At 42.5% G+C, this 15,046-nt stretch overlaps 1 protein-coding gene across 1 annotated transcript in view; it reads right to left on the reverse strand.

The window, feature by feature from the left end:
* The window catches only part of LOC140201237 (pleckstrin homology domain-containing family H member 2-like), a 140,226-nt gene that overhangs the window by 17,939 nt on the left and 107,241 nt on the right, over positions 1 to 15,046 (reverse strand). The window contains exons 24-28 of the mRNA XM_072265007.1: positions 9,202 to 9,299; positions 8,504 to 8,645; positions 7,145 to 7,290; positions 5,156 to 5,285; positions 2,748 to 2,834 (exon numbers count right to left, since the gene is read on the reverse strand). Of these exons, the coding sequence (XP_072121108.1) occupies positions 2,748 to 2,834; positions 5,156 to 5,285; positions 7,145 to 7,290; positions 8,504 to 8,645; positions 9,202 to 9,299 (603 nt within the window). The remainder of the gene's footprint in view (positions 1 to 2,747; positions 2,835 to 5,155; positions 5,286 to 7,144; positions 7,291 to 8,503; positions 8,646 to 9,201; positions 9,300 to 15,046) is intronic.

Raw genomic sequence — 15,046 nt, forward strand, 5'->3', positions numbered from 1 at the left:
TAATTCTCAGTTAATTCCCATAATGCCCGGATGAGTTCTCCAGTCTATCCTGAGAGAGTACTGCTGTGACGTTTTCTGTGACTAGCAACACCACCCCTCCTCCTTAAACCTCTCCCACTCTGTTACACTTATAACAAAGGGAACTGGGAACATTGAGCTGCCAGTCCTGCCCCTCCTACAACTAAGTCTCACTAATGGTTATAAAGGCACTCGTTAGTCTTGCGAGACCATAGATCTGCGCCTAGAAAGTCTTCACTCTCCAGGGCGCAGGCCTGGGCAAGGTTGTATGGAAGACTGGCAGTTGCCCATGGTGCAAGTCTCTCCTCTCCACGACACCGATGTTGTCCAAGGGAAAGGCATTAGGACCCATACAGCTTGGCACCAGTGTCATCGCAGAGCACTGTGTGGTTAAGTGCCTTGCTCAAGGACACAACACGCTGCCTCGGCTGGGGCTCGAACTCACGACCTTCAGGTCGCTAGTCGAATGCCTTAACCACTTGGCCACGTGCCCACATCACTAATGGTTACAACATCATAATTCCAGGTGTTGATCCATGCCCTGAGCTCATCCGCCTTTCCTACAATACTTCTTGCATAGAAATATATGCAGCTCAGGACTCTAGTCGCACCATGCTCAACCCTTTTGATTCCTGACTTTGTCTAAGGTCTTACCAACATCTGTCTCCACAACATGTCCACTAACTGTTCTGGCACTCTGTTTCCCTGCAACTCTAGTTTAAACCCCACCGTGCAGCATTAACAAACCTTACTGCTGGGATATTAGGCTCCCTCCTGTTCTAAAACCATCTCTTCTGTACAGGTCCCACCTTCTCTGGAAGAGAGCTCAATGATCCAAAAATCTTATGTCCTCCTTCCTACACCAACTCCTTAGTCATGTGTTAAACTGTGTAACCTCACTAGTTCTGGCCTCACTAGCACATGACATGGGTGGCAATCCTGAGATCACAACTCTGGAGGTCTTGCCCTTTAACTTAGCACCCAACCTCCTGAACTCCCTTTGTAGAACCTTGTCACTCATCCTACCCATGTCATTGGTACATGGACCACGACTTCTGGCTGATTACCCTCCCACTTGAGAAAGCTGAGGACTCAATCTGAGATGTCCCGGACTCTGGTACCCGGGATGCAACATACATCTGGGAATCTCATTCTTCCCAACAGAATCTCCTTTCTGTTCTCCTAACTAATGAATTCCCTATCACCACAGCACACATCTTCTTCCCCCCCCCCCCACTTCCCTTCTGAGTCACAGAGCTAGACTCAGTGCTAGAGACCCAACTGCTGTAATTTTCCTCTGTTAGGTCATTCCCCCCAACAGTATCCTAAGTGGTATACCTGTTGTTGAGGGGGATGGCCACAGGGGTACTCTGCACTGGCTCCTTAATCCCTTTCCCTTTCTTGACTGTAACCCAGTTTCCTATGTCCTGCACCTTGGGTGTAACCGTCTTTCTATATGTCCTATCTATCACCACTTCAGCCTCCTGAATGATCTGGAGTTTATCCAGTTCCAGCTCCAGCTCCTTAATGCAGTTTGTTAGAAGCTGCAGCTGCATGCACTTCCTGCTGGTGTAGTTGTTAGGGACACCAGAGGTCTCTGTGCCTTCCTACATCCTACAAAAGGAGCATTCCACTGTCTTGCCTGGCACTCCTACTGTCCTAACTGAGCAAATGTAAAGAACATGGAAAAAAAACTCCTCTAACTACAGTGTTTTGATTTTGTTTTCTCCAACTGAAGCCGCTCTTTGCTGAAGCCTCGGAGAAATGAAGTCTCAAAATCTCCACTCAGACTCTGTCCACTCTGAGGCTTGCCCTTGCCTTACTTTAATTTGTTCTTGATAATGAATCTCAAATGCTGATTGGTCACTGGTAAAAGCTCCTATGGATATTCTAGGCTGGTAAATGGAGTGAACTACCTACATTCCATAACTAAAGAATGAGGTTTACTTTTGAAATACATAAAGGCCACTCTGCAAATCTGATGTTCCATGTTGACAAATGCATCTATCTCTTTACAGAAAGGCTTTGCTTTCAGTATTTTACTTTTTAGGTAGAACTCTCTTGTGTCCTTATCCCTGCTATTGCTTTCTCTCAGAGCCATTCTATCCATCGATACCTCTAGTTGCCCAGGACTCCACACCCAATCTTTGCTCCTTTTTGATCTCCTTTTCTTCCACCCACAGTCCATGCTCAATTTTTCCTTTCACTGCAAACTATCACTAACCTGAAAGGCCTTTGCCCATATTCTAGGTTCCAAAAATCTCATTAGTTTCTGACCCACATCAGAGAGTCTATGAGTGTACAGCATTGACATGGGTCCTTAGGCCCATCATGCTGGAGGTGCCTATTGCACCTAACAACAATAATCCCATTTACACTGATTAGAATCAAACCTTTCGATGTCTTGGTGAATCCAGTGCATGTCTAAATGCTTTGTAAATGTGTATGAAATAATATTTATAATGTATTACATTTTGTACAACTTACGTTGCGTTTGTATTTTCGTGTGAATGTTGTGTATCTAATACTATGTGCCCGTGATGCTGCTGCAAGTACATTTTTCATTGCAATTGTACATTGTACATGTACTCATGCACAGGACAATAGACTTGGCTTCAACTTGACTTAATGTAAAAGGGAAAAATGCCTCTTTAGTTGTACAGCATCATTCTGAGTGTTTAAATAGTGGCAAATGTGTAATCATAATATGCAAAGATGATCAGCCTTACCATTGAGCTGTATTCCAGCACACTAATGCCATTCTCATTCACAGCCAACCATACTGGTGCAGTATCAGACAGTGGTGGGACTATAGGCTATATAACAGAAATAAAAGGTGAATGATGATGTATAATTACACTCAGAAAATCCATGGTAAATTGAAGGAATTTTTAAAAACAGTTCTGGAAATATATGCACTCCTGAATATTGTTAATATTATAGATGGTGAAGCTGATTGTGTTAAACAATAATTTGACCACCTTCTTGATCATCTTTTGAATTCCAATGGCTTATCACAATTGCCAGTGCTATGAATTGGAATCCTCTTCTCTCCAATAAAAAAATATGTTCTTTCCTTAGAAAATTAACCAGCACATTACTGTTTAAAGTAAAATTTAATAAATGGCTATGCTTAGTTCATGGAAATGTCATTGAAATTCTGTTGTACAAATCTTTAAAATGGATATTTAGAGCTTAAAATTACCTTAAGGTCAAGCAGACCAATACTATTTTTTGGATGACTCTGCTATAGTTGGATGCATCAGCAAGGGAGATGAGGCTGGATACAGGGCTACGGTAGGAAACTTTGTCACATGGTGTGAGCAGAATTATCAGTAGCTTAATGTGAAAAAGACTAAGGAGCTGGTGGTGGACCTGAGGAGAGCTAAGGTACTGGTGACCCCTGTTTCCATCTAGGGGGTCAGTGTGGACATGGTGGAGGATTACAAATACCTGGGGATACGAATCGACAATAAACTGGACTGGTCAAAGAACACTGAGGCTGTCTACAAGAAGGGTCAGAGCCATCTCTATTTCCTGAGGAGACTGAGGTCCTTTAACATCTGCCGGACGATGCTGAGGATGTTCTACGAGTCTGTGGTGGCCAGTGCGATCATGTTTGCTGTTGTGTGCTGGGGCAGCAGGCTGAGGGTAGCAGACACGAACAGAATCAACAAACTCATTCGTAAGGCCAGTGATGTTGTGGGGATGGAACTGGACTCTCTGATGGTGGTGTCTGAAAAGAGGATGCTGTCCAAGTTGTATGCCATCTTGGACAATGTCTCCCATCCACTACATAATGTACTGGGTGGGCACAGGAGTACATTCAGCCAGAAACTCATTCCACCGAGATGCAACACAGAGCGTCATAGGAAGTCATTCCTCCCTGAGGCCATCAAACTTTACAACTCCTCCCTTGGAGGGTCAGACACCCTGAGCCAATAGGCTGGTCCTGGACTTATTTCCTGGCATAATTTACATATTACTATTTAACTACTTATGGTTTTATTACTATTTAATTATTTATGGTGCAACTGTAATGAAAACCAATTTCCCCTGGGATCAATAAAGTACGACTATGACTATTCACAATTCTGGGAGTATTACCCCTCAATATGAAATATGCTTTCAAATTTCTGGCAAGATTTTCATTTGAATGAACACCATTCTTTGTAGCATTAAACTCAAGAAATACATCGACGGTGTGCAACACAATATTTATAATCTCACAGGACCAAAGGATCCCAGTTTTTGTATACTCACAGCACAACTAACTGTGACAAGTGATTTAAATTGCAAACTCATACATTTACTTGGAATGCTTTGCCCATGGAGGGCAAGGTTACTGTCTCTCTCAGCTTCCTAGTCTCCAGACATTTCAATGTTGCTGCAACTGATCTTTCCCATATTTTAGTTTGTTACTCACTGTTAAATTTATAGGATCACATAGTTCAAGGACAGAGGACTTACCTACTTCAGCTCACAGGGTTCTCCCAAAGAGCACAAATAGAAGACTACACTTATGTAGTACCACTGCTGTCAGCCTTTACCAGAAGCACCTTTGCTGAAACTTTCTGATAGGAGAGGACAGTGGACCATGGGAGAAAAGGGAAGGGAAAAGGGCACCAGGGAGAGGTGATAGGCAGGCGAGGAGAAGAGGAGATGTGAGAGGAGCCAGAGTGGGGGATCGAACAAGAGGAGGGGGAGGGGGGGAAATGAAAAAATTACTGGAAGATGGTGAAATCCATTTCATGCCATCAGGTTGGAGGTTTACACATATGGAATATGAGGTGTTACTTCTCCACCCTGAGAGTGGCTTCATCACGGCAGGGGAGGAGGCCATCGACTAATGTGTCTGATGGGAAAGGGGACAGAAATTAAAACGGGACACTGGGAAATCCTGCCTTCTGCGGATCAAGCAAAGGTGCCTGACAAAATGGTCCCCTAATTTATGTAGGGTCTCACCAATTTAGAGGGAGCTGCATTGGGATCTCCGAATACGGTTGATGACAATTTTGCCCTGTAAAATCTTACCCAAGACCACGACACCAGTTTTATGTGACTTTTAATATAGCACAATGTTAACAAGGAATTCACATAAAGGATCAAAGCTGCATAAAAGTAAACAAAATAATACCTTCGCAGCAAACAGCTTTCCTCCAAAAAACGGCCATTTCTTAGCTACAGCTAAGTAAATGCGTATGCAGTCAGCAACAACACGGCCCCGGAGAGCCATCCATTTAGTAGAAAGTCGCTGATGTAATTGTCTGAAATAAACACACCGGTAATCAGGAACTTCTGCTGTATGTGCCTGCCAGACTGGTTTTTGAACAATACTTGCTTTGAAATGTTATCTGTGAATTTTAATTAAGCACTCAAAATGAATAAAATAATCAGTCTTTCAACAATGAAAAAGCTGCATGAGGATTCAAATGAACGTTAAAATTGCAAGCAACGCACGCACAATGCTGAAGGAACTCAGCAAGACAGGCAGCATCTATGGAAAAGAGTGAAGAGAAACTGTTTCAGGCTGAGACCTTTCATCAGGACTGGAGAAAAATATGAGGTCAGAGTAAGAAGGTGGGGGGGAAGAGAGGAAAGTGGTAGGTGAAACAGGAGGGGTGGGGAAGGGGTGAAGTAAAGAGCTGGGAAGTTGATTGGTGAAAGAGATAAAGGGCTGGAGAAGGGGGAATCTGATAGGAGAGTGTAGAGGACCATGGAAGAAAGGGAAGGGAGAGGTGATGGGCAGGTGAGTGACGGAAATGGGAATAGGGAATGGTGAATGGTGAGGGAGGAGCAATTACTGGAAGTTTGAGAAATCGATGTTCAAGGCATCAGATTGAAGGCTACCCAGACAGAATACAAGGTGCTGCTCCTCCAACCTCAGTGTGGCCACATCATGGCAGAAGAGGAGGCCAAGGAATGACATGCAGAATGGGAATGGAAAGTAGAACTGAAATGGGTGTCCACTGGGGGATCCTGATTTGCTGGCAGGCAGAGTGTAGGTGCTTGCTGAAGCAGTCTCCCAATCTACGTCGGGTCTCACCAAAATACAGCAGGACACACCAGGAGCACTGGATACAGTAGATGACCCCAACAAACTCACAGGCAAAGTGTCACCTTACCTGGAAGGACAGTTTCGGGCCCTGAATAGTAATGATGGAGGAGGAGTAGGGCAGATGTGGCACTTGTTCTGCTTGGAAGGGTAAGTACCAGGAGGGAAATCAGTGGGGAGGGGAGGGACAAATGGACAAGGGTGTCGTGTAGAGAGTGATCCCTGTCGAAAGTGGTTAGTTGGGGGGGGGGGAGGGAAAGATGTGTTTGGTGGGATCCCATTGGAGATAGCTTAGACATGAGAGTTGTGTAGGGAGAGATTTGACAAGGGAGTGCTCCCAGTGTGGCTTCCTGTATATCGGTGAGACCAGACATAAGATTGGGAAACTGCATTGCCGAGCATCTGCTTTCTGAACGCCAGAAAAAACGGGATCTCCCAGTGGCCACCCATTTCAATTCTACTTTCCATTCTGACATGTCAGTCCACGGCTTCCTCTTCTGCCACGATGAGATCACACTCAGGTTGGAGGAGCAACATCTTATACTCGGTCTGGGTAGTCTTCAATCTGATGGCATGAACATTGATTTTTCGAACTTCTGGTAATTGACCTCCCCTCACTTCACCATTCACCATTCCTGTTTCCCTCTCTCACCTGCCCATTACTTCCTTCTGGTGCCCCTTCCCCTTCCCTTTCTTCCAGGTCTTCTATACTCTCCTATCAGATTCCCCCTCCTCCAGCCCTTTATCTCTTTCATCATTCAACCTCCCATCTCTTTATTTCACCCCCTCCCCAGCTCTCGGTTTCACCCATCGCCTTGTACTTCTTCCTCTCCTCCCCCAGCTTCTTACATCTGACTTCTCATCTTTTTTTTTCCAGTCCTGATTGAAGGATCTCAGCCTGAAACGTCGACTATTTACTCTTTTCCATAGATGCCGCCTGGCCTGCTGAGTTCCTCCGGCATTTCGTATGCGTTGCCCCAGAAATTTCCAGCAGCTGCAGATTTTCTTGTGTTTGAGTAAAATTTGCAAACCTTGGTTGTCAGTATTTGTCCTCAATGGTTCCATACTTACTTGAGTTCATCATCTGTACAGCCTTGTTTGTATCTTTTAGGATAAAATTTCTCTATTACTTGCTTCAGTGCTTGGTTTGATTTAGATTGCATTGAGATATGACATGCTGGAGTTGAGAATGGTCGTTCAAAGTCTCCAAACTCCACCTAATAAGAAAAACATCTAATGACGGTTGTGCCACCATATATTCACTGTTTCATACAAGCTGCAGAAGTAGGAACAGGAGTAGGTCATCTGACCCTGCCACAATTAGTGGATGTATCAAATTTCTCCACCATAACTATTTAATAAGTTAAATAATCTTGCTGGAAAAGGTTGTGATTACAACCAAGGTTCACAACTAGTTGATTGGACATTCTACAGTAAACCGTACAGCCTTTCTGATGAACCCCCTTTTATTGTGTGGTAATTTGAAGAGTTGCTGTCGTGACCAAAAAAGGTTGTCAGTGCAATCTTCCCTCTGAATTGTATTAATCAGAGTGTAGAACAGGAATCTCCAACCTTTTGTATGATATTGGACGCCTACCATTAACCAAGGGGTCTGTGTACATCAGTTTGGATATCCCTGGTGCAAAAGACATTTCACAGTTTCCTTGAGTTTTACTATCTTTCCAAAGCTTGTTGGGGAAGGGCCATGATCTAGGGCCCTGACACCACTGGACACTGCTCAGCTGGGCCCACTGTAACAGGCTATCAAATGCTTCTTGGCTGTATTAAAGAAGAAAAATGTGTGGCATTGATACATTGTATGAGAATGTATTGATTTAATGGTGTAATGCCCCAATGGTACACACCATATACTGTAGGTGATAGATATATAAAAAAAAATTCCCAGTCAAGAAATCAAACCAAAATAATGGGGGTGTTGGAAACCACTTTTGCTAATTAACATTTGTTGGAAACATTTTCACGAGTTTAGCACGATAGCTCATGAGATCAAATACTTTCTCAGCACTAGTCTTTATGATTCCAAAGTGAAATGGCTAACTGTGATGTTTTGAAGAGCTGCTGGATTCATGCTTACAAGCTGTGAGGGAACGATGCCACGCAGCTTGCTTTGCTCATTTATACTGAAACATCATCTGAACAATGTTAAGCTTTTATGAAAAAAAATACAATCTGTAGCCTCAGGAAGCTTTCCGTGATACTTGATCATTAACAATAGGTAAATAATACTGTTTGTAGAGGATTACACACCAATAGTATGTGGAATAAAAATAACTTACAGAAATGTGGAAGAAAGCATAAAAAGAAACTTGGTTTACATACATTTAGCTGATATAGATATTTCCTTTACACTGCTGAACTGAGACAGATTCATGAAACTGCAATTCATCAACAGGTCTGTTACATTCTTACCTGCGCTAACAGTGCCGCCATTTCTAATGCAAGTTCTTTGTTGACTGGAAAACGTCCATTTACAATTGCCTCATTAGTTTGGTACATCAGCAAGAGCTTTTCTCTATCTGTTTCTCCGCGAACTTGTGTGGAGAAATACAGCCTGCAAATATGAAAATAATGGAATGGAATATGTAACATTAATGTATTCCATCAGGGAGAATCAGAGTCTCGCTTGTTACTGAAAATAAATCTACGTCATTTGCCATTTAGTTGGCTATTTAGCTCTCAGACTTGCTCTGATTTCAATAAAATGACAGCTGATTTTAATTCCATTTTCCTGCCTGATTTCCCCCTAACTCTCAAATTTTCTAAAGTCCAATGCTCTGAATTTATTCAATGAATCGGCTTCTGCAGTTTTCTGGAATACAGAACTCCAAAGATTCACTATTCCTTCTAAAGAATAAATTCCTCTTTATATTAACCAGTTATTATCAACTGTGCCCCCAGTCCTTTATACCCTCCACAATGGGAAATATCCTCCCAGCATCCATCTTATCTCACCCATTAGAATCTTACGCTTCAAAATGATCATCTCTCATTCCTCTGAACTCTGTTCAACCATTCGACATAACGCAGCCAAATCATTCCTGGAAGCGATCATTACTAAACTACCTCCAAACGCACGTGTATTCCCACTCCGTCTGGTTTCATCTTACCTGTTCTTATAGGTGAGCCGGACAGTTCTAATACCCTCATATTTGCCAGAATGCTGTTCCTTGGAGGCTTGTTCCCATTTGCAAATTATGTCACAAATCTGAAACAAGGTAAAAAACATTTCTGAAAATATAATGAATTTGTTAAACCTAGGCAAGATCATAACACCATGTTACAATAATATTGCAGTACATATATGGAATATTCCCTTCACTGAATTAGAATCAGAATCAAGTTTATTATCGCTAACACAGAATTTGTTGTTTTGTGGCAGCAGTACAGTGCAAAGGCATAAAATTACTATAAATTATAGAATAAATAAATTGTGAAAAAAAGAATGAGGCACTGTTCGTGAACTTTTCAGAAATCTAATGATTTTCTAGAGTGAAATCTATCTTTTCTTAAATCATTATTTATCATAATCATGAATTAAACTGTCTTATCTTTCATAATAAAATTACTGTTAAGAAGTTTCCAACTAACTGTTGTCATTTAGATGAATTTTGCGCTTCACAAAAAAGTTTAAGTTCTGGAAACATAATCGGATATAAATATTCTCCAAAATATCTTTGCTATAACATTCCTACACAATTCCTGCAGAGGAAATTACAAAGAAAATGTCGGAATCCTTAGCAAGTCAGGCAGCAACTTTCCGCCAATGAATGTTACCTGCGTTTTCTGATGAACAGGAAGCTGACCTCCCGTCGGAAGACTGAAGCTGAAATCAAGCTGGAGCAATGTAGAATTCAAGGGAAAGTGCCAGGCAGATTTCAAACCCCTTTCTATCGTTTTCAAACTGACTGAACATTTCATTCTGAGTCCTTCACATCTACATCATCTTCTAGCAAATGCATAAGGTGGAAGCTGCTATCAGAGGCCTCTTTTTCTAGGTGTATTACTGTAAAGGAGGGATCAATGGATGCAGTCATGCAAGTATTGCAAGACAGACACCATTGTGAAATCTACACTTCATAAGCAATGGTAAATTAACGTGATGTAGACATCACAAAGCTACTATTAAATGATTGTTCCTCAGCAGATCAGGCAGTAACTTTGGAGGGGAATAAACAGCTGATGTTTTGGCCGGCACCCTTCATCAGTATTGGAAAGGGAAGGGGGAAGACGCCAGATTAAGAAGTGGGGAGAGTGGAGGGAATATAAGCGAGAAGGTGATATGTGAAGTCAGATGGGCGGGTGAGGGAGTGACGGAGTAAGAGACGGAGGTGATAGGTGGAAAAATTAAAAGGGCTGGAGAAGAAGAAATCTGATAGGAGAGGTGAGTGAACCACAAGGGGGAAACAGGGGCACCAGCGGTAGGTGATAGGTAGCTGAGAAGAGATAAACTGAGGCAGGGGGGCAGAATGGCGAAATGAGTAAGAGGGAAGGAGAGGGGAAAAAATTAGCCAGTGCTGGAGAAATTGATGTTCATCCCATTAGACTGGAGGCTACCTTGATAGACTGTAAGGTGTTTCTTCTCCAACCTGAGACTGGCTTCATTGTGGCAGAAGAGGAGGCCATGGGCTGACATATTGGAATGGGAATGGGGATAGGAATTAAGATTGTAGGTCACCAGGAAATATTGCTTTATGCAGATGGAGCAAAGGTGCTTGAAAGAGTGGTCCCCCAATCTATGTTGGGTCTCACCAATGTAGAGGAGGCTACATTGGGAGCACTGGATACAGCAGAAAACCCCAACAGATTCACAGGTGAAGTGTTGCCTGGCATGGAAAGACTGCCTGGGACCCTGAATGGAGATGAGGGAAAAGGTGAATGGAAGGTGTAGCACTCCTTCTCCCTGCAGTGCTAAGTGCCAGGAGGGAGATTAGTAGAGAGGCACAAATGGGCAAGGGAGTCACCAAGGAAATGATCCTGTGGAAAGTGGAGAATGGAGGGGAAGGTAGAGATGCATTTGGTGGTAGGGTCCCGTTGAAGATGGCGGAAGTTGTGGAGAATGATGTGTTAGATGTGGAGGCTCATGGGGTGGTAGGTGAGGACAAGGTGATCTCTATCACTGTTAAGGCAGTGCATAGATGGGGTGAGCGCTGATTTCCAGGGAATAGAAGAGATTCGGGTAGGGACAACATTCATGGTGAAGTCCCATTCTTTAAAGGAGGAGGACGTCTCTGATGTCTTGGGAGCAGATGCGGCAGAGATGAAGGATCTGAGAGAACAAATGCTATTTTTACAGTTGATGGGTTGAGAAGAGGTATAGTCAAGATAGCTGTGGGAATCAGTAGGTTTATAAAACATATTGGTAGACTGTTTGTCCCCAAAGATGGAGAAAGAGAGATCGAGAAAGGGGAGAGAGGTGTTAGAAATGGACCAAGTGAATTTAGGTGCAGGGTGGAAGTTGGAGACAAAGTTGATGAAATTGACATACTCAGCATGGGTGCATGAACCGCACCAATGCAGTCATCAATGTAGTGCAGAAAGAGTTGGAGAGAATTATCAGGAAAGGCTTGAAACATGGACTCACCTACATAGCCATTAAAAAGGCTGGCACAACTAGGGCCCATGTGGGTGTCCATGGCGACACCTTGAGTTTGGCGAAAGAGTGAGGAGCCGAAAGAGAAATTGTTGAGGGTGAGGACCAGTTCCGCCAGATGGAGGAAGGAGGGGGCGGAGGAGAACTGGTTTGTTCTGTTGTTGAGAAAGAAGCAGAGAGCTTTAAGGTCTTGATGGGGATAGAAGTATGAAGCGACTGAAAATGGTGAAAATGAGGTGATCAGGCCAGGGACTTGAAACTTATTGAGATCGAGTGCATGTGAAGATCATTGAGTGTTTTTGCCATGGATACCCAGTCCCTATACACTTCCATCCCTCACTGAGAATCACATACTCTCAATCTTCTGAACATGTACTCCCAATGTGGCCTCCTCGACATTTGTGAGACATAGATTGGTGAACTGCTTTGTCAAGCTCTTTCGCTCCATCTGCAAAAAGCAGGATTTCCTGGTGGCTAATTATTTAAATTCCAATCCCCAATCCCATTCTGACATGTTGGTCCATTGCCTCCTCTTCTGTATGATGAGGCCACTCTCAGGTTGGAGGAGCAACACCTGATATTCTGTCTGGGTAGCCTCCAACCTGATGGGATAAACATCGAATGCTCTGCCTTCCCTCTTCTTCATTTACCCACTCTGGATCCCTCTTACCTCCTCTTCTCACCTGCCCATCATCTACTCCTGGTGCTCCTCCTCCTTCCCATTCTCCCATGGTCCACTCTCCTCTCCTATCAGATTTCGTCTTCTCCTGCATTTTACCTTTTCTACCTATCACCTGATAGTTTCTTACTTCATCTTCCCTCCCCCACCCACTTGACTTCACTTATCATCACCTCCCCCATTTTGTTAGACTGGCATCTCCTCCCTTCCTTTCCAGTCCTCATGAAGGGTCTTGGCCCAAACATGCTGCCTGAAATACACAAAATGCTGGAGGAACTTTGTGTGTTGCTCTGGACTTCCAGCATCTGTAGAATCTAGAAGCTTGTGTAAATGATTGTTCCTGTTCATTTATGATTCACACTCATAACATGTTGAATGGCTTGTTGCAAATGGCAACTCAGGGTGTTGATATACAAAACAGTGAATAACAACTTTGGACTCAAATTCAGTAAGATCAAACAATTGATTGTGGAATATAGGAGGGGGGAAGCTGAGAGAACACACGCTAGTCTTCATCAAGGGATCAGCAGTGGAAAACAGGAGAAGTTTCAAGTTCCTGGAGGTCAACATCCCTGAATATTTATCCTGGACCCAACATATTGATGCAATTACAAACAAGATATGCCATGGGCTATACCTTATGAAGTTTGAGGAGATATGGTGTGTCACCAAAGATTCCAGCAAATTTTTTACAGATGTACAGTGGAGAGCATTCTGGTTGGTAGCATCACAGTCTGGTATAGAGGTGCCAACACAAAGAGATTTGCTGCAGAGCAGCAGACAGTTGTAAACTCAGTTAGCTCCATCATGGGCACTAGCCTCCCCACCATCAAAAACATCTTCAAAGTGAGATGCCTCAAGAAAGCGGCATCAATCATTAAGGACCCTCCCCATCCAGGACATGCCCTTTTCTCATTATATCCAGGGAAGTGGTATAGGAGCCTGAAGACAAACACTCAACATTTTAGGAACAGCTTCCTCCCCTCCACCATCAGATTTCTGAACGGTTCAGGAACCAATGAACACTGCCTCATTTCTGGCTCTCTTTTTACACTACTTATTTATTTTTTTATATTTCTTATTGTAGCATATAGCAATTTTTAATGCGTCATACTCTACTGCCGCTGCTAAACAACTTTCGTGACATATATCAGTGATAATAAGCCTGATTCTGACAATCTGGAATTGAGAGGGTAATTAGGGAACAACTTCATTCTGAAGTATAAAGTATCAGTAAAATGGAATGGTTTTATCACTCATTCCATGAGAATATTAGTTTAAAATAATGGAATATACACTCTAGGGTATCTTTATTAGGTACCTCCTATACCAGATAGGGTGGCCACTGAGTGTACGTTTATCTTCTGCTGCTGTATCCCATCTGCTTCAAGGTTTGATGTGTTGTGCATTCAGAGAAGCTCTTCTGCACACTACTGTGTAATGCATGGTTATTTGAGTTACTGTTGCCTTCCTGTCAGCTTGAACCAGTCTGGCCATTCTCCTCTCTCATTAACAAGGCATTTTTCACCCACAGACCTGCCACTCACTAGATTTTTTTTTACTTCACGCACCCTTCTCTGTAAACTCTAGAAACTGTTGTGCATGAAAACCAGGAGGAGATCAGGAGTTTCTGAGATACTCAAACCACCCCATCCGGCATCAACAATCATTTCACGGTCAAAGACACTTAGATCACATTTCTTCCCCATTCTGATGTTTGGTCTGAACAACAACTGAACCTCTTGAACATGTCTGCATGGTTTTATGCATTGAGTTGCTGCGACAAGATTAGCTGATTAGATATTTGCACTTATGAGCAGGTGTCTAAGCGTATCTAATAAAGTGGTTATTTATTTTAAAATAAGTTTATTAAACTATTCTTTGGAAAGAAAGAAAATGTATTGAAATGATACTTTTATTCCATAAGGATATTCCCCAACTTTTTGAATCAAGCTTGGACAAGATCAGTCAAAGTATGAGAATCAAATCTTTCACCAAAATTTAAGATACTAGGCTAATTGATTTCAAATATTAAAAGGGTGAACACAAGATGTCAAATCACAGTTTTTGATATAATAGAGAAACTGAAAATACTGTAAACATTCAGTCAGTCAGGCAATTTTTGAAGGAAAAGAAACAAGTTAACATTTCATGTTAATGATTCTTTGAGAGAACTGGAAGCAAATCAGTTTAAAGTTACAGTGAGTGTGAGGCTGGATGGAGAGATCAAAGGGAAAAGTTGCCACGGCTACAAATTGTAGATGATGTCAATTGTCATCTGGTGGATGGGTTAACAGGGATACGGGGAGGAAACGGAGAGCCAAGAACGGTTGTATGCGTGTGCATGCGAGGAAACCAAGGCAACAAAGTTATTTAGATTGAGAAAACCAACAAGGTCGTGTTTATTTCAGATTTGTATGTGCAGCTTTTTGTTTAAGCTTTTCTTTACACTTGACTTCTTCACATGTTAATAATTTAAACAACTGTCTCTTGAAGTAATTAGCAGATCTTAAAATGTTCATTTTACAGTTCCCTTTTTCCTTATATATTTACTGACCTTTCCTATCAGTCCTTCCAGAAAGACATTCCCCAGCCTGACCCAACTAATTATGATAGGGTTAGGGATTTTTTTTCATTTATTCTATCCAACCGTTATCAGAGTATTGAACAAACTTGTACCTCA

This window comes from Mobula birostris, chromosome 8 (genome assembly GCF_030028105.1).
Source record: "Mobula birostris isolate sMobBir1 chromosome 8, sMobBir1.hap1, whole genome shotgun sequence".
NCBI classification, from domain to species: Eukaryota; Metazoa; Chordata; class Chondrichthyes; order Myliobatiformes; family Myliobatidae; genus Mobula; species Mobula birostris.